Below are 23,808 nucleotides of genomic sequence, written 5' to 3'. Positions count from 1 at the left end.
CGCCCGCTACCCGTCCACACCCACAGTCAACCTGATATCCGACAAGGCATTCCCCTACCCGCCCCTCCCCCTCCCCCTCAGCACTCGCTCAGTCAGCCTGATATCACTCAGTACACTCAAAATCCCATCATCGGCTACCCCCGACCTATCAATCGTGTGCCACCCCCACCGTTCCTGTCCAATTTCCAGCAGTTAGAAAGTAACTGGCAAATGACGGACGAGCTGATGGCTGAAATTGAGCGAGCTGATCTCCAACAGACCCAGGCAGCGGGTACCTTCGGAGTGGCCTATGCCGGCGGTGCCATCTCGTACTCCCATAACGCCGAAGTCGGGTCGCCGCCCAAAGATCTGACTTTGGATAGGGTGAGGTCGTCTGAACGCGCGAGCCCGAAGGACTCAGACGGGTCTCAGGGATCTATCGGACGCAGGCACACCTTGAAAAATCGGGAGCGGGACGGTGCCAGAGATGTGCAGGGCCCGAGGGACAGTCCAACTGGCAGGGAGCGGGCGGCTGCGCCCATGTCTACTTCGCCGAACAGCCAACCGAGGGGTAGGAACCGGTCCCCGGACAGCGGTGACCACTATTCCACGCCTATGGCGTCCCCGGGCGAACACACTGCCACGTATGCAAGCTACGAGCGAGAATATTACCCTGCTCCTACCCAGGCGCATGCCCGGGTCCCGACTCCCCCCGCTGCGCGCAGGTCATCCAACGCAACTGCGCCCGAGTCTGGAAGCCTGCGGGGGACGCCACCTGCGATATCCAAGTTGGCTGCGCAGACCCCGCCGGTTCAGGCTGCGAAAGCGCGGACACCTGATAGGTCACTGCCTGTCCAGGAAGAGGTTGAGGACGACGTAAACGTTGGCGCCTCCAAAGGTGCTCGCGACAGACGCCGCCCGTCTCCCACGCCCTCTTCTGACCTACATCCAGAAGGCAATGACATTAGGTATACTCCGCGCGAGGAGCGTCATGAAGATGGGCGTGCTAGTCGAGCGGAGCATAGAGATGATGACGATATAACGCTGAACGAACATGATGAAGATGACCACGCCCAACATAAAGATAATTCCGTCCCCTCCGAGTCTGAGGGTTATACCCCTCGTTCGCCCACCGCCGATCTGCCGAACCAGTACGGCGGTGACATGCATTATACGTCAAATATGGACTTTCAGCAGACTATCCGTGCTAAGACCCGTAACGGTATCACAGATCAGCTTGGGTTGAGAGGGTTGGAGCAGACCTTCGAGACTCTGAAGGAGCAACCACCCGCCCCACAGCCGCTGCCGACTCATCAGGAGCAGGCTGCTAGACAAGCTCGGCCGCCTGCCTACGGGTCTGAGATACAGCATTTCTTCGACGAGTCGGCGTACCTCCAGGCCTACCTCCAGTCTCCTCGTCCGAATGCGCCGGTTCCTCCAACACCGCATAGCGCGACTGCAGCTCCCTCGCCTTCTCCTCTGATATCTGGCATGCACTCCGTGGGTCCCAGTCCTGCACCGCCAGTAGGCTCTCCCTATCCGTACCCTTTCACTCACATCCGTCGTGCTGGGGGATACAACGCTTCACAGCAATCGTCTACTTATGACCCGAACCACCCCGCAGCCATTCAAGAGCAATTGGCTAGGCAGATGCAAATTTACGCAATGAACAACGCAGCTATCTTGTCTGACTCGACATTGTCCCCCTCATCGACCCCGTTCCCTGGTCCTGGGTATAATCCTTGGGCGTTTTTGCCTACGACTCGGCACATGCGGGGTGGACTGGATGCTTCCATGAGCATACGCTCCAGCCCTAGTCACGAGCCGGTCGAGCTGTCACCGCCTCGTGTGACTAGGGGCAAGTCGCTAAAGCATCAGGGTCGATCTGGTAATCTCCGCGCGCAGCCGGCAGCTGCGAAGCAGAGGAAGCCGCCTCCCAGAGTCGAGAGTACGCAGCCCAGGGAGACGAGCCCCGAGTCCACTTCCGGTGAGGAGACGGCTGGGGAAGAAAAGATTGAGGAGCAGTTTGTCCCTGACGAAGTGCAGTGGGTCAATGGGGTGTCAAGAGACGATACGGGTGAATGGATTGACGAAGACGACGACGAAGGGGACGAAGACGACTTGTTGGAGCTTGAGTTCCATCCATCTTACATCGGCAACCCTGAGAAGCGACGTAGGAAATGGGAGACCCGGTGGGACGACCTGGTGCAAGCTGTAAGTCTTCAGAACTCTCATGCACTGAGCGTTTAGCTGAATATTCTATGCTAGTTCCAAGCTCTCGATCGTCAGACAGACACGACCTTGGTGCTTCTGGCGTCCCCACCGCACTCAACCAAGCTGCATGCCTTAACTTCTCGATCGATAAGGCGTGACCCGTCTCTGAGACACTCCCCAGCTATGTCGTCAATCCGCACCTCCTTCACACATGTCGCCTCGCAACGTCGTGCTTCCCGGTCCCAGATGGTGTCTCTCGCTGATCGACTGAGTCTACACTCTGGCGCTTCAGCTGACGGGTCCGACGTAAGCTCCAGCTCCCGGGAAGAAGATCTGAAGCGTGCCCTTGAGGCCGCCTTGGGTAGCCTCGGCGCCCTGGGGAATATTTATGAGCAGAGGGAGGCTAGGTGGCGGGAAGAGATGAGGCGTTTGACTGACGAACGGGAGAGGGTTGAATTATTACTCCGGCAGACGCTCGGGAGCAGGCTCCCGAATGGTAACGGTGTGGGCCACGCTATGTAACAGGACATCAGGTTGGAAATGGACGAATCGGTTTCTGACCACCCTTGCCGCAGGGGGGAGTGTACGATATGTATGTCGCTACTTATCCATGGAGTTAGGAACCATAGCTATGTCATCTTAAAACATGTACATGTACGATAGGGCTTTTGGTGTTAAGCGTGCCGGTCCCTATGCGAATCGCGGTCTACAGTGTTCTCATGGATCGGCTGCAATATTATAGTCCCATGGAGGATGCGGCATGACCTTGTCCTCCATCGTGTATCTGCCCTCGCGCATACCTTTCACGACGTCCCGTTGCATCCGAATAGCCCTCTCTAGGGTCTTGTCGCGGCATCCCATTGCCATGGCGGAATACTCCCATATTCGCTTCATCTTATCCATCGAAAGGCCGATACGTTTCATGATAGGAAGGGTGGCTTTAATGGGCGTTCCAGCTTTGAAAAGGTTTTCCAGCGCGGCGTACAAATACCCTACGCATGTACGATTAATAACGTTATCTGAAGGCCACCACGGTGAGTTCCTGGGTACAACGCACAAGTATGCTGTTCATCATCTTCTGAAAACGTCTCAGCTGCCTGGAGATAGTACTTCGCAGCATTGCGAAAGTGATCCTCGACCTCTTGTGCAGTTCGCAACGTCTTGGACAAGACCATCTGTTTGTAGTAGAACCCTTTCATCCTATAGACCCCTGTGAGTCTGTACACTCTGCAGTTACGGGTCACGTACGCCAATGCACGGCCGCGAGGGTAAATAATGAAGGACAATATGGACCCTGGCTCATATACGACGTTAGCCTGCAGGGATTGTACCTCGCCATCGTCAAGGATGGCGTCTGATTCCGCCAGTATCTCTCTTAATTTACCCAGTGAATCGTCCCTTGACCTATCGCTCAGGCCTGCCCGATAGTCCTTCCGGCATAATCTTGGTCAATTGGTTAGTCGGTCTGCGGACCCGAAATGACTTACGACCCCAAGCACTTTAAGACGCATGCATCGGACACCACGGATGAATGCGTTGTGGAATATAGCACCCCTCTTATCGTCTGGGACTCCAGCCCACTCTGTCCGTCCCCACTCAAGGACTTCCAGAGCACACCCGAGAAATTCGAGCCCCAGGGCATGATTTCCTCGCACACAGCTCTCGACAAAACCTCGCATAATCCAGCCTCTACCTCAAGAGAATTAGTGAACGGGTTCATCTCGCATCAAGAGGACACCGAAAAACCGACCTAATCGTCGTTGACAACGCGGGTCGTACATCTTCCCAGCCCATCCTATGAAGGCGGGACAGCGCACTTTCCTTGACGGCCCGTGGTCCACCTGTCATCCATGCCTTGGTCTGCATCACTTCCATGGTCACTGCAATAACCGCGTCAGACAAAGAATGGCATATGCTCCTTTTTGATCGGATTTAGGTGCGTAATTAAGTCGTTAAAGTACTTCAACCAGTTCGGATCATCTATCGCGAAGGCGCGCTCATCTCTTAGGATGCCGTTAGTCAGAGATGTGATGCCCTGCACAAGTACAGGTCCATTTCCAGCCGTTTGCAGTTCGATGGGCCCATTTCTTGAAAATCATTTACAGTCGGACCATGTCGGAGAGGGAAATTCAAGTCCCCGAGGCCCCAATATCAGACCATTTGGACTCCTTTTAATTCCTGGGACGTCCCTGGCACCATGTCCGACAAACTCCGACTATATGTGACTTTCTGAAGTGATGGCCTAACGATCTGCAAACGGCTGTCACATTGAACATTCAAGTAGGAGACACGTACATCCGTAACACCAACATAAGCGCACTCTGTCGGAGTTTGTACTTTCTTCAGGGCCTTCATGGTCTTGACTCCATTACTAAATTCCTGTGATTTCGATGGTTTAGGGACGACAGCTTCGTGTCCAATGACGGTATCACCTCATACGCTGCAGATATGATCCAAGCCTGAGGATACGGTACCGTCAGTCTCGAAATACACACTGGCAATGAAGGAACCAAACGTACACTGCTGGAATAAGCTGCAGGACCTTGTTCCATCAACTCGGCCTTTATGCACTCGGCTCGTTCCCAAGCTAACTGGCCTTTGCCCGAGGCTATACTATCATTGAGGGGGTTCTGCAAAATTTGCAGAACCCCCTCACCCCCTTATATCTCATTCCACACTCAACCAAAAAATGTTGGGTAAGCTCAGGCAGGTATATATACACTAGAATAGACCCTCTGCCAAGTCAGAATGGGAATATCTGCTGTGGTTGAAGGGAGGGAGAGAAAACGGGTCCTGTAGGCCATGGGAAAGAAACAGTGTCCACTAGATCTCTCGTGATGCTCACAACGGGCTGCAGCGGAATGGCTTGGGGTATCATTAATATACTGTCTACAGTACAATACACCAGCCCGATAGAGTAACATAACGAGCGTGTCGAGATAGAGAGGCAACTTTGCACATCTCCCGGGCCCATATCGTGACAAAAGCGTGACATCGCTCGCGGCGCGATCCCACTGTGACCGCATGTGACACCTTTTTGCAGAACCCCCTACATGAACCGGCATCTCTCTCCTACATTCCACAGGCTGCATAAAAATGCACAAAAATAATGGTGACGTTCATCACTAAGTTACACACAATATGCGGAAGATCCGATAAGAATCCGTCAAGTGTGCGGAATGCTACAGGCCGAATTCGATACTTTTTGCAGAACCCCCTCAATGATAGTACGGTAACCGGAGCATGAAGATTCTGCATTCGGTACCGCAGCTTCTGACTTTCGTCATGTGTCATTAGCATGATTCGGGAGAAAGAAACGAAAATCACGTGTACTAACTTGACGTGTATCGCTCACGATATTGAGGCGACTTGAGGCGACGGGAGGTGGATCAGTACGGTGGGATGAGCACACACAAGTATGTGTGAGGCTAACCCTATGTGATTTGAATGACACGTAGCGCGATAATCATACAGCACTGCAATCGGGTTAGTATCATCAGTGCCTGTGGCCGCATCAGTCGCCTCCCCGAAAGGAGGCAGAGGGAGCTCATCCAGGAGAGCAAGCGGCTTGTCGGAAGGACGTCTTGGCGAGGGAGAATCCAGTCCTGCACCATAGGTAAAGTCGGTGAACCCAGATTGACTCATGCCAACCTCTCTCTCAACACCGTTGACGTCCGAGAGCCCACGCTTGACCCCGCGACGGCTAATGTGGGCCCCAGTTCGCGCGCCTCGGCGCTGGGTTAGAGATATCTCCGTCGAAGTGCGCAACAAGTTCAAAGAGATGTGCCGCGCCACGTCGTGACCCTTCCTAGCCCCGTTTCTCGAGAGAGTCGACTTCCCGTTGGACGAATTGCCGCGTGCATCCATCCATCGCGGTGCGGCTAAGTTGTTCCCACTGCCTGCCAAGAGAATCGCTTGTTGAATGAATGGGTGGTGGGTAAATGGGTATACATCATCCCAAAGCTGCCATATTCCATTGTAATCCTTCCAATACACCTCTTCCTCCCCCAGTCGGGTGCAGATCCAGATGTCTCCGGCACGAGGGATGTCAGCTGAACCTATTGGCGTAAGGGAAGGAGGGAGAGGCGCTGTAAAAATCGCAAACCAAACAAGATTATGCGAGTTTGCATAGCGCCAGGTGGCCAGGATGGGAGAGGAAAGCTTCGCATGCATGCACTTAGTTATGATACCCTTTACTGGATCACCCCGGGGTGTATTGACGGCGTAAGGATCGACCGCAGGCTCCGAGTCCAGCGAGTTACCAAGGCTCGCAGGCCAGGGAATCCCCTCCACAGGTTGATCTCTGGATTCATAATGAGCACAGGCCACGGCAAGAGAGACCGGAAGGGCTCACGTGCGGAGGCGGAAAGAGAAGAACATGGTGAGAGGAGTCGCTACTAGTAGTACCAATATTTCGAGAGAATATCTCGGGGAAGTCTGAGGAGGACAACGGGACCGGTACCGCCGTTAAATATACTCACTGACACGTTGTTGAACCCAACATGGGTGCTGGTTGCAGGTGGCATGCCTTCCTGGCCTAAAGCGGTTAAACTTACACGCCGACCAATCACGGTGGGCACTGGGCAGCCATATTCTTGACCTTCAAGAAAGACTCGTAAAAGCGCAAGAAAGCGTGAATGCGTACCAGTTGGTACGGCTGCAGCGCTTTACATCAATCAGGGCAAGTTTAATAATGAAGGTAAATGCATGAACCGCTGATACGCTCAAACTGCATTAATTCTGCTGAACCTAGTAGGCCTGTGGGTCAGGCTGCATGGTGAACGTACTTATATAATATACACCGTACGGGCTACGTAGGCTCGTTCAAGTCGATGAAAATAGAGACAGCTGCAGTCCGGAGGGAGACGGATCCACATAGCTATATGATACCATATCGGAAGTCGGGACCGGTTGCAATGGACTATTCGTAGCATACCCATAAATACGACCTAGGGGGAGGGGGCATACACTCCACCTAGAGTTCATGCCAACCCCCCCCCCTAAGAGATGGGTACAGCTACTGCAGATTTGCACCCGACAGACGAGACAAGTCCCGCCTGATAGATAGATCGGTACCGACAATACACCGGTAGGGATACATTGGCAATACATCGAGGACGCGTCCGTTGTATGATAGCAAAACATGATTGTATTTAGTATGTGACTGTTCCATCCGACTCCACTCTCGTATGCTGCATGTCCATTGTCCTACTCACCAATCCGAGAATCCAGCAATCTTGCCGTTCCAGCTCCACCAGATCATCTCGTCGTCCTCGTCCTGATTTTGGGAGGGGTGTGCATCATGGTATCTTCCAGTAGGGGAATTGCACCCGACGAAGACGCCCTCGGTCTTCACCCCTCTCTTGTGGACCTTCTGCTTACCCATACCTGTGACTTCAGGATCTTTTCGATTGATACCCGACTCGTCCAGGAAATCAGTTAAAATAGCCTCGAGCGAGGACGTCCACATCTGTCTCGGAGTCCATGACGGATGGCCGAAGCGCCTCGGGGCGCGCAGCAGGATATGCGCCTGCGTCGGCGCTATTAACGATGGTTAGTTCATCATTGCACAATAGTCTGTAACATAGTCAACGATATGAATTCACCTAATTCTGATTGCATGCCGTCATCTTCCGCGCACGCATTCGCCAACGTCCGGGAGAGCAGGCGTTCCGCAGCGCGCAGCTGCTCCTGCTCTTCCGCGTAGCTTCTTTCTTGCGGGTGCGGTCGGTACAGGGTGGGGGTTCTCGTCGGTACCGAGGAACGAACTTTGGGGGACTCGGATAAGCGGAGGGGCAGCCTGGGCCGGGGAGAATCCGGCGGCGAGAGTGAGGAGACTTCGGGGGAGGGAGAGCGCGAGAGCGGCGGCGCTGGTGCCGAACCGGTCTCCTCCGATTCTGATGCAGTCTCGTAGTCTGATTCGAGCGCGTCCTCGTCACTGACGGACTCGTCGTTGAACTCCTCCTCTTCGGAATCTTCCAGGTCACTGTCATCATGTTCCTCTTCCGAGTCGTCCGACTCGCTTTGATTATCTGTCGGTTGTTCGGAGATGTCACCCGTCGTCGCATGAGTTAGGGGCTTGTCGTAACGCTCCCCCAATAATTTTACTTCCAGTCCGTCAACGACCAGGACTACCCGCGCTTTGGCGGCATTGACGCTTGGTCCGAGAATCATCATCATGTAGACTTGCTGGAAATTCGAGCCCTGTGTTGGCGGTGACGGAACTGATCCAGGTGTAGCAGCAGGGTCAGCGCTGTCCATCCTGCTGGCTATTGCATGGGATAGGGCAGTGAAAGTGGTTTGAAGATGGCAAGATAGGATGTCGAGAGAGGATAAAAGCTCTTGACGTTTCTTTGACGCGCGAGAGTCTGCCTATGGTTTGGGGCTTGAATATGGTGTCGGGATATTTGTGGTTCATGTTTACATACCTGACTCGCGGGCATTTTCAGCATTTGCATCACTGGGCTTGGATCGCGAAGCAAAGAGTATAGGCTCAGGATATGCCACAGCTACTGCATCATATGAGTGTACTTACAACGGAACCTGGCCCTTCAAGAATAGTACATGTCCCAAGAGCGACATCGCTAACCCCGCGGCCATCGTGTCCGTCAATCGATCCTGCTCCAACCTCACGGTCGGCACCCCGTACTCCCGCAGTTTTTCTTCGGTTTTCTGCTTTTGAGTGGGCCCGGAGCTTGGTGTCGTAGTTGATGTGGTAACGTTCGGCTGCACCATCTGCAGCGGCGTGCGCGTGCTGGACGTTTCTCGTAAGGGATTTGGATGAGCCGCGGACGTCGGTGGCTCATTAGCTGGCTTCAGCATCATCGTAAATGTAGAGTAGTGGGAAGACACAGGAAGAGGGTCTGCGATGGCAGAGGGAAGCGGGAAGAGAGTAAGTGGTGGTAAGTGGCGTTGAACGCGTCCGATTGCCACCTCATGCAACACGACGCGCCGAGATCACGTGCACAATGTAGGGCAGGCGCGTCGACAACCACGAATTCGAAAAGGACCAAGGTTTGAACCGTCCGCCATGATCATCGTCCTCTCCTACGGACGTCGGCGACGTCTTCAGTGTTCACAGTCTTTCCGGAGGAGTGAGTACCCGCCTGTTTCTTGTCTTTCCTACGACGAGAGATGGTGGAGAGCAGCTAAGTTGCAGTTCTCGTAGTGACTGCTACTAGTAGGTGAGTCCACCCTGAACATCTCTGCTGAACGACGAGGACGGTTTCTCTTGACTCCGAGTGCTACATGGGTTAAACCCGTAGACTGAACTCTCGTTCCAGTCAGTGAAGGTGAAATTCTATATCTTTGGACGACATGCGCCGGGGTTTTATGGCGATCCGCGTCCGGAACACCACCTTTGCGCGGGACGTGAAGTTCGTGTAACAGCCCAGGCTCTTAAGACGTATTTGAATCATTTCCTGAATTGGACTCGACAGGCCTGCATTCCCCGGTGAATAGGCTCGCCACCCAAGGGGTAGTCAAAGCTTCGTTGATTCGGGCTGCAATGGACACTCTTCCAATGTTCTCTGACACTCTGTGTCTCAAGTGATCTTGCTGTTAGCTTTGCATGCTGCCCTGGCTTGGGGGCTTCATTCTTCAGCGTATGTAACGGCCCGATATTGTCCGAGGTCAGTGCATATAACCAAGTTGATATTGACTAGAGCTGATCAAGACTCTCAGTATTTGCAAGCTTGTTGGTATCTTCTCTTCCTCACTCGTTGTCCATAAAGCAGATGCGAAAAATGTCCCAGAGCAAGTACACTGCGCTTTCTCTGCCTATGGTGTCGCTGGGCTATATGCTGTGATCTTGATAAATGATCTCCCCTCCATCCTGTTGCCGATGGTTGACGCGTATTCTCCTGAGTCCGTGCCTCCCAATTGTCGTCGCCGTTGCTGTCGCCGTTGGCACTGCAGAAGACTGGCGAAATGTATACACTTGTCGGCCGGTACTTTCTCCTGTACTTGGCGAAGACCTGGTATTTCCTGTCTCATAGGCCTCGTCCATCTACACTCTCTCCGTGTCTACGCCCGGTGTTCCCATTCTTCCGACTGGAATCCTCCACCTTGCTGTATGGGCGCTGCGAAGGTGAGTACGCGCCGCCTTCTTGGTCACGTGACCACGTTTGTCCCCTTTCGGAATCCCGAGCATATCTGCCGTGACGTCCGGCTTCGATTTAGGATCGTGAGCTGTACAATGGCGTCCTCATCAGCGCTGAGAGCGATGGCTTCGGCCACCTGCTCTTTCTCTCTGACGACCATCACGACGCACGACGACGAGCGACGACTCTACGACGACAAACAAGAATTCAACGGACTCGATTAGCCCAGGACTTGCTATTAGGGTAACCATGAGTGAGCACCACGACGTTGAGAATGCTGTGGACAATGAGCGCTCTGTGGACCGCCGGATCTCGAATTCCCGCTCGCTTCCAAGTCTGCCGTCCAACCTAGATCAGTCAAACAGCGGCCAGAGTGCGTACGGCGCCCTTCTACGATAGAAGATGGGCTAATCCTTGCCTTAGTGTCTAATGCGACGTCATCATCCCAGCTGACCAGCTCGGACAAGCTTTCTGCTCTTCCAGTGAGATCCTCGCCCGCTGTCGGGCGGTTCCGCAGCCCAAGCCGCGTGCGGAGGAGTCTAGAAGGCTCGAGTTCCGTTATGTCTTTTAGTGATTCGCCCCGTCCTGTCCAAGGAGGCACTCTGCCGCTGCCACCAAGCGCATCTGGTAACGTAGAACGCGCATATAGTCCTGATGGATCGACCGGAAGAGAGACGCCTCGCCAGCAGCGCGTCTCTTTCGAGAGCGACCGCGTTTCATTGCCAACCCTCCGCAGCTTCAGACAAGGTAAGTATTTGCGTAGGTATATTAGGGACCACGTCTTGACCTGGGAGCAGCCGTTTCGCCTCGCTTGATTCAGGGCGGCGACCCTAATGCATCAGCGACTGGGCCGGCTAACCGCTCTGGTTCTCGCCCGCGCAAGGATAGTGCGGAGTCGCGCTCTCGCTCTCATTCGCGCCCGGCTTCGCCTCTTCGTTTCCTGCCTTGGCCAAGCATCCACCGTGGCCAGTCGAGGGAAGAGCCTTTCGTGCCCGTCGATCCTTTCAAGCTTCGGTTACATCTTGCTCATGCTGTGCACCACAATAATGCTACTGACAACGACTCTGAATACGCGTGCAACTGCGAGGATACTGTCGCCTTCTGCTTACCTTGTCCTTGTTCAACCACTGCTCATCCTAACTCTAAAATCAGCATGTATTTCGCCACTTTCAATTTCTTCGTCCTAGATACTTTACCCCGCGTCGTTTACCTCTATCTCCTCTTACGACTTCCTAGCCTTTACTTCTCTCGCGTTGCTCGCATATTCGAAGACGCGGAGCTTAGTCGGCCGGACGTTCAGAGGATGATAGAGGCTTGCGGCTTCAGAGAGTCTGGATTTCGGGAAAGTGCTCCAATCGCTGCGGCCCAGGGTGACGGTGCCACGAGCCTGCGCGGGGGTGGGGGTGGCGCTGCCAGGTCGAATGCGGAGCCCATTTTGCCGCCCTACCCGGAGCAATGGAACGCTCCCGCCGTTTCCCCCGCACTCATTCAATTCAGACGCACATGGGAAGAATTCATCGAGAGCTTGTTGAAAGAGTGGAAGACTCTCAACGTCGTGTCGGCGCTTCTTCTGACGTGAGTGCGGGGTTCTTTTGTCGGTCAAGTCACTTCATCTGCTGATGATTCACCCTATTCTACGCACTGAAGAGCTATCCTCACCATGTTTCAGATACCCAGCGCTGCTGCTGATCCGCTGACACGGACGGCGGCTCTGGTTTCTCTCGTGTGCGCTCTCATGAGCCTATCCTATGGATGCATATTCATCATACGCTTTGGGACGATGCGGAGCATGTATCGTGCGTCAAGGTGGGCGGAGGTGAGAACAAGCGCAGGAGGTTAAGTCACCGTTATTCAAATGTATGGCTCACAGGAAGCTCAACGGAGCAAGACCTCGATTTGGTGGAATGTGTGGGTTATGCTCGCCATGCCCGCTGTTTGGCTGACCTGGTAAGTTAACCTCAATCCTTCATGAGGTCGTATCTAACTTGTTTATCCAATTTCGGTGTATTGAAGGTCAATGATCACCTTCGTGACATCCATACTATCGTTCGTATGGCGGACGGGTGACTCATCCAATCCTGATACGCGCAAGGCGCTCTCACCCATTCATGAGCTTGGTCCTCGCGTCCTTATCACATGCCTCACTCTGCTGGGTCTGCTATACTTTTGGAAGATCGTTGGTACGTTCAGGAGATACGGATCTAGCGGCCAAAGAAAGGCCACCGACGGATTATGGTCGGAGGCGCCAGGCGTAAGGACACAGACGCGAGGCGGAGATGGTGACGAGAGAAGACGGAGAGCTGTCGGGCCCGAGTCCGATCGACAACGTGAGGCTGCTGTGCGAGGGAGGGAGAGGCAAAGGCCTGCGACTGGGTTAGGTCTCGACCTCGGGTTGGCGGGGATGATTGGAGAGAAGGGCAACGGTGAAATTGTAAATGGTGTCGTGCGAGACGGCGACGAGGAGAAGAACGAGGTACGGGAGTTTGTGCAGCCTGCTGGCTCGCGTCCTGCCTCACCAGGGATGTAAACTCGCAAGACAACGTAAATTCACGAGAGAACCAGTCGTTGAAGAGGGAGCTTGGGACGCATTGGGCTCTTGATGGCCCGAACGGTCAAAATCTTTGTGCTTGGCAGGTCTACTCGGAGGCGTACTCACGGTTTATCGTGGGTACCAGGAGACCGATGATGCGCCCACGGAGGTGTCTTGTCCGCGAAGGAGGAAAGAGGTGAACTCTGTCTGTTTTGGTGGGCCGTGTTACGCCTTGTCGTTCTATATTTACTGCCGCCTGTAGCCATCAACCCTAAACTGCAACTCTATTTGACCCGGTTGTTCTCGCCGTCGACGCCATTTACGAATGTCCTTGCAGTTATCAGATAGCGCAGCGCGGTCGCGTTATATCATGACATGCCTGTGGACGTGGTTTGTGGGAAGGAGCTCGGCTACTCCTCGGCGATGTCCATGTCTGCATATACGCGATATGATGCAAATGGGTCGATGGCGTTGACTGAATCACTAGACAAACAAAAGCAAGGAAAACGTGCAAGTCGAAAGCATACGGACCCTGGAATTCTGTCACTGCTGTGTACGGAGCCGACCTAGGGATTGCGACCGACGACAGAACGCGGGTACAACATATTCTAGATGCATTGGAAGCGCTGAAGGCAATCCCAATCGCATTTAATAATTAAGTGTGGACTCCGAAAGGCGTCCTTGACTGGTGGTCGCGGGCGCATTATGCGGCGGACCGTTTTGTTCCGCTATAGCATATGCCATAGGACGATAGCTGGCAGTTGGACCGCCCGCATCTCCTCGTCTATTTCGATTCTATTCAAATTCGCGTAACCCAACGTGGCGGACGACGACTGTGGAGGTGGGACAAACGACATGCTAATGATGGTGTACAGAGCTACCGATATTCGGTGCTTTGTTGTCAGATTTCGAAGGGCGCATGGGAATGTCGTCAGGACTGGCTTCCACCAAGGTCCGTACTATTGAATTGGCGCATCAGTCAGCGCAGACCCGACTTTATGGGATACTCACAACAGTCAGAATGAACGCATTCAGACCCGAGAGGGTCTGTCCAGCCGTTTGTGAGCGCTGTTTTCCACTGGGACCAATCTTGATCCTATGATGCGGGGAGGCCTGAAGCAGTTATCCCCCGACAAGGTACTATTCGCATCAGAGGTGTCCTGCCTTGATTTCGTTGCGGTGTTGATCAGAACCCTGCCTGTCAGCAAAATACAGCAAACACCCTCACAAGCATACAGGAAGGCGTTTTCACCGTTGCTATCATATAAGCAAGGATGCCGGCACCGAGTAAAGGCAGGTCAATGTGTTCCTGAATGCGACTATGGGGCAGTGGCAGTCCCAGTGGTAACTCAGAGGTCTCCGGTAGAAACGCTCCACTTTCGGGCCCGGATACCTAGAGAGCTGGAGATGATCCCAGAGGCATTCACGAGCCTATCACAGTCTCGTGTACCGTGGATTTTGTTGGCACTGAGAGCGGAGGATGCGTCAAGCAAGAGAAGTCTTTCTCGCATGCTACGTCCTACGGGAGTCTGTGGGATCAGTCCAATCCCTCGGAGAGGTCCGTGAGAACCTAGTAAATTGAAGATGGTAGGTGCGCCGTTGTAACAACATTCGTGCTGCTGAAGGACAGAAGATCTTTCTCAGCATCATATCTCAGCGTGGACCAAGCAACCCCGAACAGGTACGCACATGAACATGCAGGATAGGGTGCATCGTTCGGTCGAACATGGACTGCCGTTGCAACGAAAAAAATCAAGCAAAGTCTGGGGCGGCTTCAAGACTGTGGAGTATAGCGACGCGTAGAGCACTCAATACTTCAAGTATCTAGGGACTACCGTGAGCAGTCTCCCCAGGATTCGTGGGGGAAGCCCTGATCATGAACAAGGACAGTGTTACGTAAAGTGAGTCGTACCCGACATGCCCGGCCAATCCCGGTACGACCCTCCAGAGAGTGCAACGTCCAGATCCATGCGAATATCATTCGCAAAACAATGCTGTTCTTTGGGCTGCGGTGCAATGCAGGCTAGATGTCGGTGATAGATATCTCCGACTTAGCCTCGCTCCCCCAAGTGTACATCCGCTGGACAAGAGAGGCGATGGTGCGTCTCTGTTCCTAGGTAGTCGCAGCCAACGAAGGGAGTTTTCCGATTCGTAGATCTTCTATCTATCCCCTCCGATTGATACCTTGAATCCAAAGACGTACTTGCATTGCACGGTACGTCCGTGGATTCCATCCATGGACGTAGTGGCACATGACACTCGAGACATGACGAGAGCGCCTCCACGGCGATGGCTGCGTTGTTTAGATACTCCGGCTTATTGGCTTATGCTTCACCCATCAGCGTCTATGGAGGAAGTTCTGTGGCTTCCGAACGCTCTCGAGCTGGAACCTCCCGCTCACCTCAATTCAGAGCTTGCGTGCCCCATGTCGGCCTTTTAATACAAACCTCCTTGTGGTCGCTTCGCCGCACTCGTGTCTAAGTCCCGGACGTCCATCGTCGACGCTTCTCATGGCTACCACATTGGGTAACTGCGACATGCCCGACGCTTCGTGCGCGTCAAAAGTGATCCATTGCCTCGGAGGTCAAGATCAGATCTCGAACTCCACTTCGGTGTGTGACCTCGATGATTACTGCTGATTAGCAACAGACGGAGGGTATTATGGCTATGTATAGACCTCGGTAACATTACGCCTCCTCGTCTTCAATTTCCTCCATGCGACCTAGACTCCTCGGACACGCATAGGCTGACCCATGTTGGACAGACTTCTGGCCGCAATCCCTTGTAGGAGCTTATCTTTCCCTCGCACCGCTTTTATGGGGGCTTCCCTAGGACTTGGCGCTGCGGTGGCGGTCATGCATCCAATTGGTCGGAAGTGATTGCCAGTCCCAATTGCTGATGAACAGGCCTGAGTAACGGGGGTAATGCCTGTGACAGCATCCGTTTCTGTTCACAACTTTCATGGGTATAAGTACGATCCCTCATTCTCCTGATGTTCACTGGGAGTCCGTCCACCCAACCCCTATCTGAAATGGCTGCAGCTGCGTCGAAAGGACCTACCGACAAGACTCTCCGCGTCGGCAGAGCGAAGTACTACCCCAAAGAAATTTGGTGGTTCATCGTCTGCCTCATCGCAGTGGTCTCTCTCTGCCACATCGGCAACCTCCTGCTCTCTAAATGGCGTCAATGGCGGCAGTCATCTAGGAAGACAGATCCTGAGCGCCAAGGTAGCACACTAAGACGCGGGGCTGTCTACGTGACGAGGATCCCCCTGGCTCTTGTCAATGTATACCGCGTCCTTGCCTTCCGCTGCACCTTGCAGATTGGGAGTTCGTACTCGCTTTGTCTCGCCGACGTGTTCCTTACATGCACATACATCGCCATCATCTTTGGGTGGGCCTTGACCAACAGTACGCAGCATGATTTTGATGACTCGGCCCGTTGCTCATAAGTTTGTGCTTTAGCTACTGACTTGGAGCACAAGAAGTTCGACGAGAGCTTCTATAGCAATCGTGCTGGAACCCTCGCCGCCAGTCAATTCCCTCTCATTGTTGCTCTTGGCACAAAGAATAACCCCATCTCCCGTGAGGCATATTCAGCGTAACCTTTCCTGGCTCCCGTTGACCGAACGATCTAGTCTTGACCGGCATAAGTTATGAGAAGGTAATCGCCGTGATCCTAAAGATGTAATCCGGCTACTTACATCCTCTGACAGATGAACAGTCTTCATCGGATGTGCTCACGAGTGTTGTTCGTCCTGCTGTGGCTGCACGCAGGGTCTAAGGTATGCATCACCCGATAGCATCTGAGATAATTGCATCATGCTAACGCACTAATCCTTTACCAGTTTGCGACAAAGACGTACGTCCGCGCTGTTCTGTGGGGTCATCCCATGAACTAACTGGTACCTAGTGTGACTCCCGAGGACTGGCCAACGGCTTGGCTTCGCGTGGGCCTCATGGCAGTTGTCGCTTTCTGTGTTCTTATCATTATCTCGTTGAGACCCATACGAGCCAGAGCGTATGAGTTCTTCTTTTATACGCACCTCGTTTTAGTCTTGTAAGTGGGACAACTTGGCCACAGCTTAGAGTAGTCGTTAACTCCGGTGCACAGAATAATATTACTCGGTGCTTACTTCCACGCTCGGAACTTCGAGTGCGTATACAGTCTTTTTAGTAACCCCTGGTTACTGATATTTACTTCGCAGCTTCCACCAATATGTCTGGCCATCGTTCTTGATCTGGGCCCTGGATCGCTTCATCCGAGTCGCCCGCGTCGTGTACTTTAAGGTCGTATCATATATTGGAGCCAGGAAGAATCCGGGGGGGATGGATGCCAAACTCGATCTTCTCTCTCCTCACATGGTCCGCATTCGCATTCCTCGGCCTCCCGCATTCCACTGGTCCCCAGGCCAACTCGCCTACCTTATCATGCCTGGCATTTCCCTCTTTCCCATCGAAGCGCATCCCTTCTCCATCGCCAGCATTGATGATCCCGCGGCTGCCGAGGGCAATGCGAAAGAGAAAGGCGAATCCTACTTCAAGGAACTCGTCTTCATGGTCAATGCTCGAGAGGGCTTCACTCGGCGTCTCGCGGATGCCGCTGCAAAGGACGATGCCAAGGCTACCGTACTATTGGATGGTCCCTATGGTGTCTCACCCGATCTGAGCTGCTCCGATACAATTGTCTTAATTGCAGGTGAGTATCATTAGGATATGCGTATTTAATAATGATCTCACCAGCTTGATTTCAGGTGGCACCGGGATTTCTTACACTCTTCCGCTACTTCTTTCCGTTATTAGCAAGAAGACAGCTCGCAGAGTCGTATTCCTGTGGGCAATTCGCGATAGGAGTGAGTATTTAATTTCAGTATCCCGTAGCAGCACCTTTGCTGACCAAATTGCCTCTTAGGCCATTTGGGCTGGGTATCCGCGGCGATTGCGAAAGCTCTTGCGACCACACCACCGTCTATGAGCATTTCGATTCACATCCATCTCACTTCTTCTCCGCAGGAGCCGCTCCCAAACTCCCCGGAGGCCTGGGATGACGACTCTGTTCACAATGGGCGTACGAGAGGCGCTCTCACCAACCAAGAGTCCTCTGAGTCGATTGGGAAGGAGAAGGCCGGGTCTACGATCTCCACTCTGCTGGACGTAGATGCCGTGACGGTTCAGGATGGAAGGCCGAATATCGGTGCCCTCATGAAGGAAGAACTCGACACCGCTACGGGTCGCATGACTGTCTGCGGTGCGTACTGTTTGCTCGCGGGTCACATGGTGCTTGAGGCTGACTATAATTGATTCTAGTCTGTGGGTCCGAGGGCATTGCTCGAGCGGTTCGCTCTTCTCTCCTCATCAACCCCCTTGCTGGGTCAAACAGCGTCATTCGCGGGGCTCCGAGTATCACTTTGCACGTCGAGTCGTTTGGTTACGCTTGAGCCATCGGAAGACCGTGTTTCTGGCTCCGAAGGTAGAACATTTCCTTAGATGAGGCCCTGAGTGCTGGATAAATATATGGTATTTGTTATGTCTGTAGCTTGATTACTTGGTGTACGAGTAGCTCTTTCTGGCGGCGTATGTTTATCCATATTTGAATACTGGCCATTCTGCGTCAGGCTAAAGAGAGACACGTACAAGACTAGGGACATAGTAAGGCGCAAGAGCTAAAAATATGTGTTTACGATGGCCACGCGCTTCGGGGTGCTTTTGTATGGACGAACTAACCTAGATAACCCATCCGAAGCGTGCAATCTCAAGTTTACGTTCGGTCCCGAGTTGCGCGGAAGTCATCCAAGTGGCTGGTAACTGGTCTGGTACAGTTGCGGGGCCAGGGAGTACCTCAGTACGCATTGTCGGACACAATGCCACATCAGCTCAGGGGACTTCTAAGGTGAAGCAATCAGTTCTGCCTTCAGATCCCGATGACACAGAGACTGCATGCATCAGGTATGTCTGTGTAAGATACTTAATGCTAGAACACGATCGGCAATAGCGCGGGCCATTGCTGGGACTGCCGGATGTCAAGATTTTCTCGGGACCGACAAGGACTCCGTCACGAGTGATACCCGGCCCATGGAATATTAAGTCCTCGTAGAAAGCAACAGGAGTACAGACGTTTTCACTCGGCACCGACTACTCCACTTGTCAGGCACGGAACATGCATTCACGTACCATTGACGGGCGCGTGGTGCTATTTCCAGAGGGATCCAAGTTTATCTTCAAGATAGCCATCAGAAGTGAAGCAAACTCCTTCTTTCCTGAGCAGCTCGAGCTTCCGCTCACACTGGAACTCTGACTTGTCGAGAACCACGGGGCGGCCCGCCGGCTGGTTGATCCTGCGGATGGTACCCCATTCTCCGAAGAAGCCGCCTATGAATAGAGACGACGCAATGACCCGATGACAGGGTACATATGGTGCAAATGGATTGTTTCTCAAGGCGCTACCAACTGCGTAACAACATCATTGCACTAATTAGCCGCAATTGGCAGCAATAATGAGCCAACCATACCTGTTCGCGGGCTTCCTTGTCCGATGGCTAGGCATATTTGCTTGTAGGTGGTGACTTTTCCCTCGGGAATTTGTAGAATGTAGTCATACACAGCCCATTGGTGACTGGTGACTTTCTAGTGAGCCATTTTCAGCGAGAGACCATAGCAGGCGAAAGATGAAGCGCTGATGATACCTTTCCCGAAGGGGTCCTGTATTTTTTCCTGTCAGAGCTCGTCGTCGGATAGAGATAAGTAGCTTTATCCATTATAAAGATTTGTATGAGAAAGAAAGTTGTGTACAATGCGTTAGTTACGACGAACCAGTGCTAGCGACGCCTGCCACACACGCGAGGGGTGCTCTGAATACCTGGCTATCGCCCACACGAGCAGAGGGAGTCCGTGCAACAGGCATGTCGTAGCAAAATAGAAAGGTGGATTTGGGCTGGACGTCTCAACCGTGTTCAATCAATAGCTATGACTTGTGTAATGAATCATGGAACGCGCTTCCGACGCGGTAGTGACTCGAGGGTCACTTCACGTGACTGTGGCTTTAATCACGGGAGCACTGGCATCCACCGACCGCCGTGAACCTCAGAGGGCCCTATGGCAAGCCTCTCAACTAGCTACTGAGGAGACGCTGTAACAAGTCTATCCGAGTGGCTGTTATACATAAAAACGTGCGAGAATACAACAGATACGTGGGGGGCCAGCTAAAGCAATACTCGTTCATATCATATATGGTAAATGGCTGGCAGTACCAACCAGTACCTAGCGTCGTAAGCGTCGTCACAGTTAGCATGAAGCTCACAGCCCCTTTCAAGCAGCAGAAGGTTGGCTTGCCAATTCTTGTGACAGTGCGCCGCGTCGCAGTTCCCACTCATCAATTTGTTGAGTATCGATCTGACAAGAAGCAAAAAGTAAGTGGCGGCTTCAACACCGTGAAGGTCATAGTTAGACTCACACGAACTTCGTTCCATGCCGGGTAGCATCCCGCGACTTGTCTCAATGTAGGCAAAGCAGCTGTCAGATAAACCAGCAGTTCCTGGAGGATTCGCTGAGATAGACACCAGCGCACAAGCTATGATTTATTTACCTTCTTCAATCCCTCTGCTTCTTCCTTGTCCCGGTTCCTTTCAAGCTGCAAGCGATGCCTCAGGGGAGCCCCTTCACTTCTTATCCCTGTACATCAACACACCTTTAGCCTCCTCAACTCCTCCTTCTTGTCGCAGAGGATAGACTATGAAGGGGTCAGTTAGACTTGCTCACAGCAAGATTGGACTAATTATTTTGGGCGTACCGATATTTGGACTACGAAAGCAACGCTCTCCCCTCGTTTCTCATCCAAGTCAACTCTCAGACCCTGAGCGGTCATTAGTATCGCTCGTACAGTACCATCTTATGAACAGCCAACCTTGACAGTTTCCTCGCACAGTTCATTTTTTGCCTTGGCTTCATTCAGCTTCCTCTTCAAATCCTTCTCGGCACACTGGCATATTGTCAGATGCTCAACACTCCGTTCTCGGATAAGTGCAAAGGAAACCCTACCTGGGAGTTGTGTAAGTTTTTGAGCGTGCTAGCGTGCTATCATACTTTTCTAAGACCCTGACAGTCTCCGTCTGTGCAGTTGCTAGTTGCCCTTGAGCTTTCTCCGCCTCGGCTTTCAGTTCCTACGAGAAAGTCAGGGTTACAGGTATAGCCTCATAGCAAATTGTTCTTCCACAAACCGCAACGGCAGTGTCCCGCGCTTGGATTGTATCCTGAGTGGTTTGCAACTTTGATTGCAAGCTGTCTCGCTCCTCCTACTCGAATCCGGTACCATGGTTACCTGGCTATCCATGATACAATGGAGAGGACGCCTTACCAGACACTGAGAGAGATCCTGCTGTGTCCTGGAGTGTTCCTCCTGTTCGCTCGCCAGGTTCCTTTCCATGTCTATTACCTTTTCCTCCAAGAAACTGATTACTCTGTTTGCAAGCCTAGCCTTCTCATGAGCTCCTTCCGACGATTCCGCGAGGCGCTGGGAAGAAACAGTAGGGATATGGACAGCAATCTCACGGCGGCAGGTTCGTGGTCCGCCCTGGCTACGGCACGCAGGGTCTCTAACTCAGCTGAGGTCGAGTTATGGGATGCCTAACAAAGACGAGACGCGGTTCAATTATACGGAGTATGTGGCACGTCATTGATATGAGCCAAGGACGACGTCTGCTTACTCTTAGCTCCTCCATCCCCTCCTGACTTTTGGTCAAGCTTCTTTCTAGCTCCTGTAGCGCCCTAGATAAGTTATTATGATACTTAGACTGACAAGAGAAGGCTGTACTGACGCGCATATCGCGCTGCATATTTCGGACGATAGCATTCGGTGCATTGAGTTGAAGGGTTTCCTCATCCCCCATGGCCTGCGATACTGTGGTCACCCGCCTTCAGGAGGTCGTGACGAACATATGCTCACCCTAACAGACTCCATCTCCTCGGTCACGAGTCGCAGCTGATTTGAAGCTTCCTCGTAGCGGGTGCGCCATAAATGGACTTCAGAGTTTACCTCGTTTGCTACACTTCTGTCCAAGACAACCTCCATCTGTGACCGAATCAATATACAGTATAAAGCTCCTTATAAGGGACTGGGAGACCAGACTGAGAAGTGATACCACTCACGGTGGGACTAGACTGGTTCAACTCATTCTCTACCTAACATTAAAAGCCATCTGTTAGATTAAAAGGGGATAACTAGACACTTCAGCTTGCCTGGTCAGTTCCCGATGCCACCGCACGGAGCTGTGCTTGGAGGCGTGTATTCTCGGCCTATCCAAAGCAATTAAAATCATCGACTGAGCTTCGATACAAGCACCGAGGGATATACAACTGACCTGAAGTTCCTTTTTTTTGGATTCCAGAGTATCGACCAACTCCGCTATTACGCCGGGAATTTCGTGGGCAGGGAGGTTTCGCAAATTCATCACAGATACGACGACTTATATATAGAAACAGAGAATGGAGCTAGGAATGGATTTAGGGTCTTAACGAGGGAAGGATTCGACGGTGTAACTGGCAGTATCACAACGCGACAGAGTGTGGCAGTGGCGGTGGCACCAGTGATCAGAAGCAGAGTGAAGCGCGATAAAGTCACGTGATTACGGACATTATGTAATGCTGTGGACTACTCCGCACTCTGCTCTAGGTTCGAGATCCTTATTCGCGAACGTAACCACCCTTGCAGCTCAGGTATAGCATCTTGAAGATTGGAAAAACAATCAGCAGCGCGGAGTATGCCTTTGCGCCGCTCAAGTCATTCCGAAGTCGCGTCAGGAGAAGCGCCGTACTTCAAGTCTCTGGCTGATCTAGACGACTACGCTTCCACTGGCAGTCATGCATTTACCAAGAGATTAACCGGAGTGCTTAGATATACTCCGAGGGGGAAAGTACAAGGTGTTGCGGATGATGGCCGAGGTCAGCTTCTGGTGATGCACCTTTTCCTCGTGCAGCATTGATAGGCACCGCTGATACCTCAGGAAGGTGTGCCATGACTATAAAGTAAATCATCATAGTTTAGCTATGATAGTTCTTCGTTATTTCAATAAGCTAAGCGCGCTGTCCATAGGGAGGATACACGGAGAAGCCCTCCGCTTTGGCGTACACGTTCAACTTTTGGTCCCTCTGCTCGACGTTCATCTAGTAAGGCAGATGAATAGTAGCTTGCAAACGTTCAGACCTCACGTGTGTGTTTAGCTTCTCACATCACAGAGTGACCATACCGCCTCCCGGATGGATCAACACGGCTCATCGTCAGGGTGTCAAAATGCTCGGCACTTTGTTCGTCCTCACAGTCTCTGGTTATAGAGTGTCTTTCACTAACTAGCTCACACGACCAGAATATTCGAAGGAGATAGTGAACAAGACTGCCTACGACTCCTTGTGGGTCGTCTTCCTCAATCGTCCACGGGACCAGCGGTGGCTTGCCAGGATAATTCATTTCCTGTGTCTAAGCACTATGTACGCTTGCTTGCGGACCTCGCGGTCCAGAGAGGCTTCGACGGGTACCTCCTGAATTTTGAATGTCCACTCAGGGGAGGTACCGAACAAACGCAGGCGTTGTGTACCTGGATTGCAATGCTGCAGAACGAACTGAGGTGCAAAGTTGGGCCTCATACAGAAGTCATATGGTTTGTACCGTGCCTGTCGCGCCTTTCGTTCCACTCAAACCTCTTCGTCAGGTATGACAGCGTGGTCTTAACGGGTCACCTTCGCTGGCAAGACAGACTCAATGCTCTGAACCTGCCCTTCTTTCTGCCATCAACAGGATTTTTCACAAACTATACCGTCAGTTATCTCTGTACGCCTGCTCGACGCGGATACTCACTTGCTGTTTAGTGGCCGCCCCATTACCCATCTCTCACCGCTCGATACTTCCTCAGCCTCGATCGCTCGTTGATCGAGGCAGACAGCAGCGTCCGTCCCCCGACAGCATCCAAGTCTCTGCAGAGTATCTTCGTAGGTGTTG

The 23,808-nt window shown here is 52.7% G+C and overlaps 10 protein-coding genes across 10 annotated transcripts in view; 5 read left to right on the top strand and 5 right to left on the bottom strand.

Moving 5' to 3' along the window:
• Nucleotides 1-225: 225 nt before the first annotated feature.
• Nucleotides 226-1,131, top strand: GLOTRDRAFT_71523 (uncharacterized protein; the record flags this gene model as incomplete). Its single annotated transcript, XM_007864523.1, has 1 exon — nucleotides 226-1,131. A coding segment is annotated over one exon (906 nt), but the record flags the coding sequence as incomplete, so codon positions are not given.
• Nucleotides 1,132-1,470: 339 nt separating this feature from the next.
• GLOTRDRAFT_33912 (uncharacterized protein) lies at nucleotides 1,471-2,715 on the top strand (the record flags this gene model as incomplete). The annotated part of the gene is made up of 2 exons (XM_007863537.1): nucleotides 1,471-2,193; nucleotides 2,248-2,715. 2 exons carry the CDS (start codon nucleotides 1,471-1,473, stop codon nucleotides 2,713-2,715), a joined length of 1,191 nt encoding a protein of 396 aa, XP_007861728.1.
• GLOTRDRAFT_114378 (uncharacterized protein) lies at nucleotides 2,495-4,134 on the bottom strand. The gene is made up of 5 exons (XM_007864522.1): nucleotides 3,944-4,134; nucleotides 3,681-3,882; nucleotides 3,442-3,623; nucleotides 3,251-3,393; nucleotides 2,495-3,185 (listed from the first exon to the last, which is right to left on the bottom strand). The coding sequence occupies exons 1-5, from the start codon at nucleotides 4,066-4,068 to the stop codon at nucleotides 2,911-2,913; spliced, it is 927 nt and encodes a 308-aa protein (XP_007862713.1). The 5' UTR covers nucleotides 4,069-4,134; the 3' UTR covers nucleotides 2,495-2,910.
• Nucleotides 4,135-5,544: 1,410 nt separating this feature from the next.
• Nucleotides 5,545-6,573, bottom strand: GLOTRDRAFT_126124 (uncharacterized protein; the record flags this gene model as incomplete). The annotated part of the gene is made up of 2 exons (XM_007864521.1): nucleotides 5,545-6,496; nucleotides 6,548-6,573. The coding sequence occupies 2 exons, from the start codon at nucleotides 6,571-6,573 to the stop codon at nucleotides 5,545-5,547; spliced, it is 978 nt and encodes a 325-aa protein (XP_007862712.1).
• Nucleotides 6,574-7,228: 655 nt separating this feature from the next.
• GLOTRDRAFT_71521 (uncharacterized protein) lies at nucleotides 7,229-8,928 on the bottom strand (the record flags this gene model as incomplete). The annotated part of the gene is made up of 5 exons (XM_007864520.1): nucleotides 7,229-7,734; nucleotides 7,800-7,887; nucleotides 8,032-8,565; nucleotides 8,622-8,658; nucleotides 8,729-8,928. 5 exons carry the CDS (start codon nucleotides 8,926-8,928, stop codon nucleotides 7,406-7,408), a joined length of 1,188 nt encoding a protein of 395 aa, XP_007862711.1. The 3' UTR covers nucleotides 7,229-7,405.
• Nucleotides 8,929-10,544: 1,616 nt separating this feature from the next.
• GLOTRDRAFT_136583 (uncharacterized protein) lies at nucleotides 10,545-12,822 on the top strand (the record flags this gene model as incomplete). Its single annotated transcript, XM_007864519.1, has 6 exons — nucleotides 10,545-10,668; nucleotides 10,719-11,042; nucleotides 11,093-11,870; nucleotides 11,943-12,111; nucleotides 12,166-12,242; nucleotides 12,309-12,822. 6 exons carry the CDS (start codon nucleotides 10,545-10,547, stop codon nucleotides 12,820-12,822), a joined length of 1,986 nt encoding a protein of 661 aa, XP_007862710.1.
• Nucleotides 12,823-15,836: 3,014 nt separating this feature from the next.
• Nucleotides 15,837-18,422, top strand: GLOTRDRAFT_71520 (uncharacterized protein). The gene is made up of 11 exons (XM_007864518.1): nucleotides 15,837-16,235; nucleotides 16,290-16,409; nucleotides 16,463-16,488; nucleotides 16,541-16,609; nucleotides 16,673-16,686; nucleotides 16,738-16,884; nucleotides 16,939-16,980; nucleotides 17,033-17,523; nucleotides 17,579-17,677; nucleotides 17,737-18,072; nucleotides 18,132-18,422. Exons 1-11 carry the CDS (start codon nucleotides 15,857-15,859, stop codon nucleotides 18,260-18,262), a joined length of 1,854 nt encoding a protein of 617 aa, XP_007862709.1. The 5' UTR covers nucleotides 15,837-15,856; the 3' UTR covers nucleotides 18,263-18,422.
• A 592-nt stretch (nucleotides 18,423-19,014) lies between these two features.
• On the bottom strand, nucleotides 19,015-19,530 carry GLOTRDRAFT_71519 (DNA binding methylated-DNA-cysteine S-methyltransferase; the record flags this gene model as incomplete). Its single annotated transcript, XM_007864517.1, has 3 exons — nucleotides 19,015-19,271; nucleotides 19,334-19,448; nucleotides 19,508-19,530. Coding segments are annotated over 3 exons (395 nt in total), but the record flags the coding sequence as incomplete, so codon positions are not given.
• Nucleotides 19,531-20,129: 599 nt separating this feature from the next.
• GLOTRDRAFT_91299 (uncharacterized protein) lies at nucleotides 20,130-22,267 on the bottom strand (the record flags this gene model as incomplete). Its single annotated transcript, XM_007864516.1, has 15 exons — nucleotides 20,130-20,213; nucleotides 20,275-20,367; nucleotides 20,407-20,451; nucleotides 20,509-20,550; nucleotides 20,611-20,673; nucleotides 20,725-20,799; nucleotides 20,921-20,980; nucleotides 21,038-21,112; nucleotides 21,175-21,330; nucleotides 21,369-21,421; nucleotides 21,524-21,584; nucleotides 21,635-21,709; nucleotides 21,763-21,888; nucleotides 21,966-21,998; nucleotides 22,178-22,267. The coding sequence occupies 15 exons, from the start codon at nucleotides 22,265-22,267 to the stop codon at nucleotides 20,130-20,132; spliced, it is 1,131 nt and encodes a 376-aa protein (XP_007862707.1).
• A 309-nt stretch (nucleotides 22,268-22,576) lies between these two features.
• Nucleotides 22,577-23,808, top strand: part of GLOTRDRAFT_71515 (uncharacterized protein) — a gene marked incomplete at both ends in the record, with an annotated part of 4,106 nt that continues 2,874 nt past the window's right edge. Inside the window, one exon of the mRNA XM_007864515.1 lies at nucleotides 22,577-22,786. Coding sequence (XP_007862706.1) covers nucleotides 22,577-22,786 — 210 coding nt within the window. The remainder of the gene's footprint in view (nucleotides 22,787-23,808) is intronic.

This window comes from Gloeophyllum trabeum (assembly GCF_000344685.1).
Source record: "Gloeophyllum trabeum ATCC 11539 unplaced genomic scaffold GLOTRscaffold_00002, whole genome shotgun sequence".
NCBI classification, from domain to species: Eukaryota; Fungi; Basidiomycota; class Agaricomycetes; order Gloeophyllales; family Gloeophyllaceae; genus Gloeophyllum; species Gloeophyllum trabeum.
Note: the sequence above shows the minus strand (reverse complement) of the source record. Positions and strands in the feature narration are given on the sequence as shown.

Excerpts from the sequence above, each read along its gene's own strand:
- GLOTRDRAFT_71520 (XM_007864518.1), top strand. The coding sequence starts at position 15,857 with ATGGCTGCAGCTGCGTCGAAAGGACCTACCGACAAGACTCTCCGCGTC. Across the intron at positions 16,410-16,462 it reads AAAGAATAACCCCATCTCCC|TCTTGACCGGCATAAGTTAT; the intron begins GTGAGGCATATT and ends CGAACGATCTAG. Across the intron at positions 17,524-17,578 it reads TACAATTGTCTTAATTGCAG|GTGGCACCGGGATTTCTTAC; the intron begins GTGAGTATCATT and ends GCTTGATTTCAG.
- GLOTRDRAFT_114378 (XM_007864522.1), bottom strand. The coding sequence starts at position 4,068 with ATGGAAGTGATGCAGACCAAGGCATGGATGACAGGTGGACCACGGGCC. Across the intron at positions 3,883-3,943 it reads GCGTTGTCAACGACGATTAG|AGGCTGGATTATGCGAGGTT; the intron begins GTCGGTTTTTCG and ends CTCTTGAGGTAG. Across the intron at positions 3,394-3,441 it reads CCTCGCGGCCGTGCATTGGC|GATGAAAGGGTTCTACTACA; the intron begins GTACGTGACCCG and ends AGGGGTCTATAG.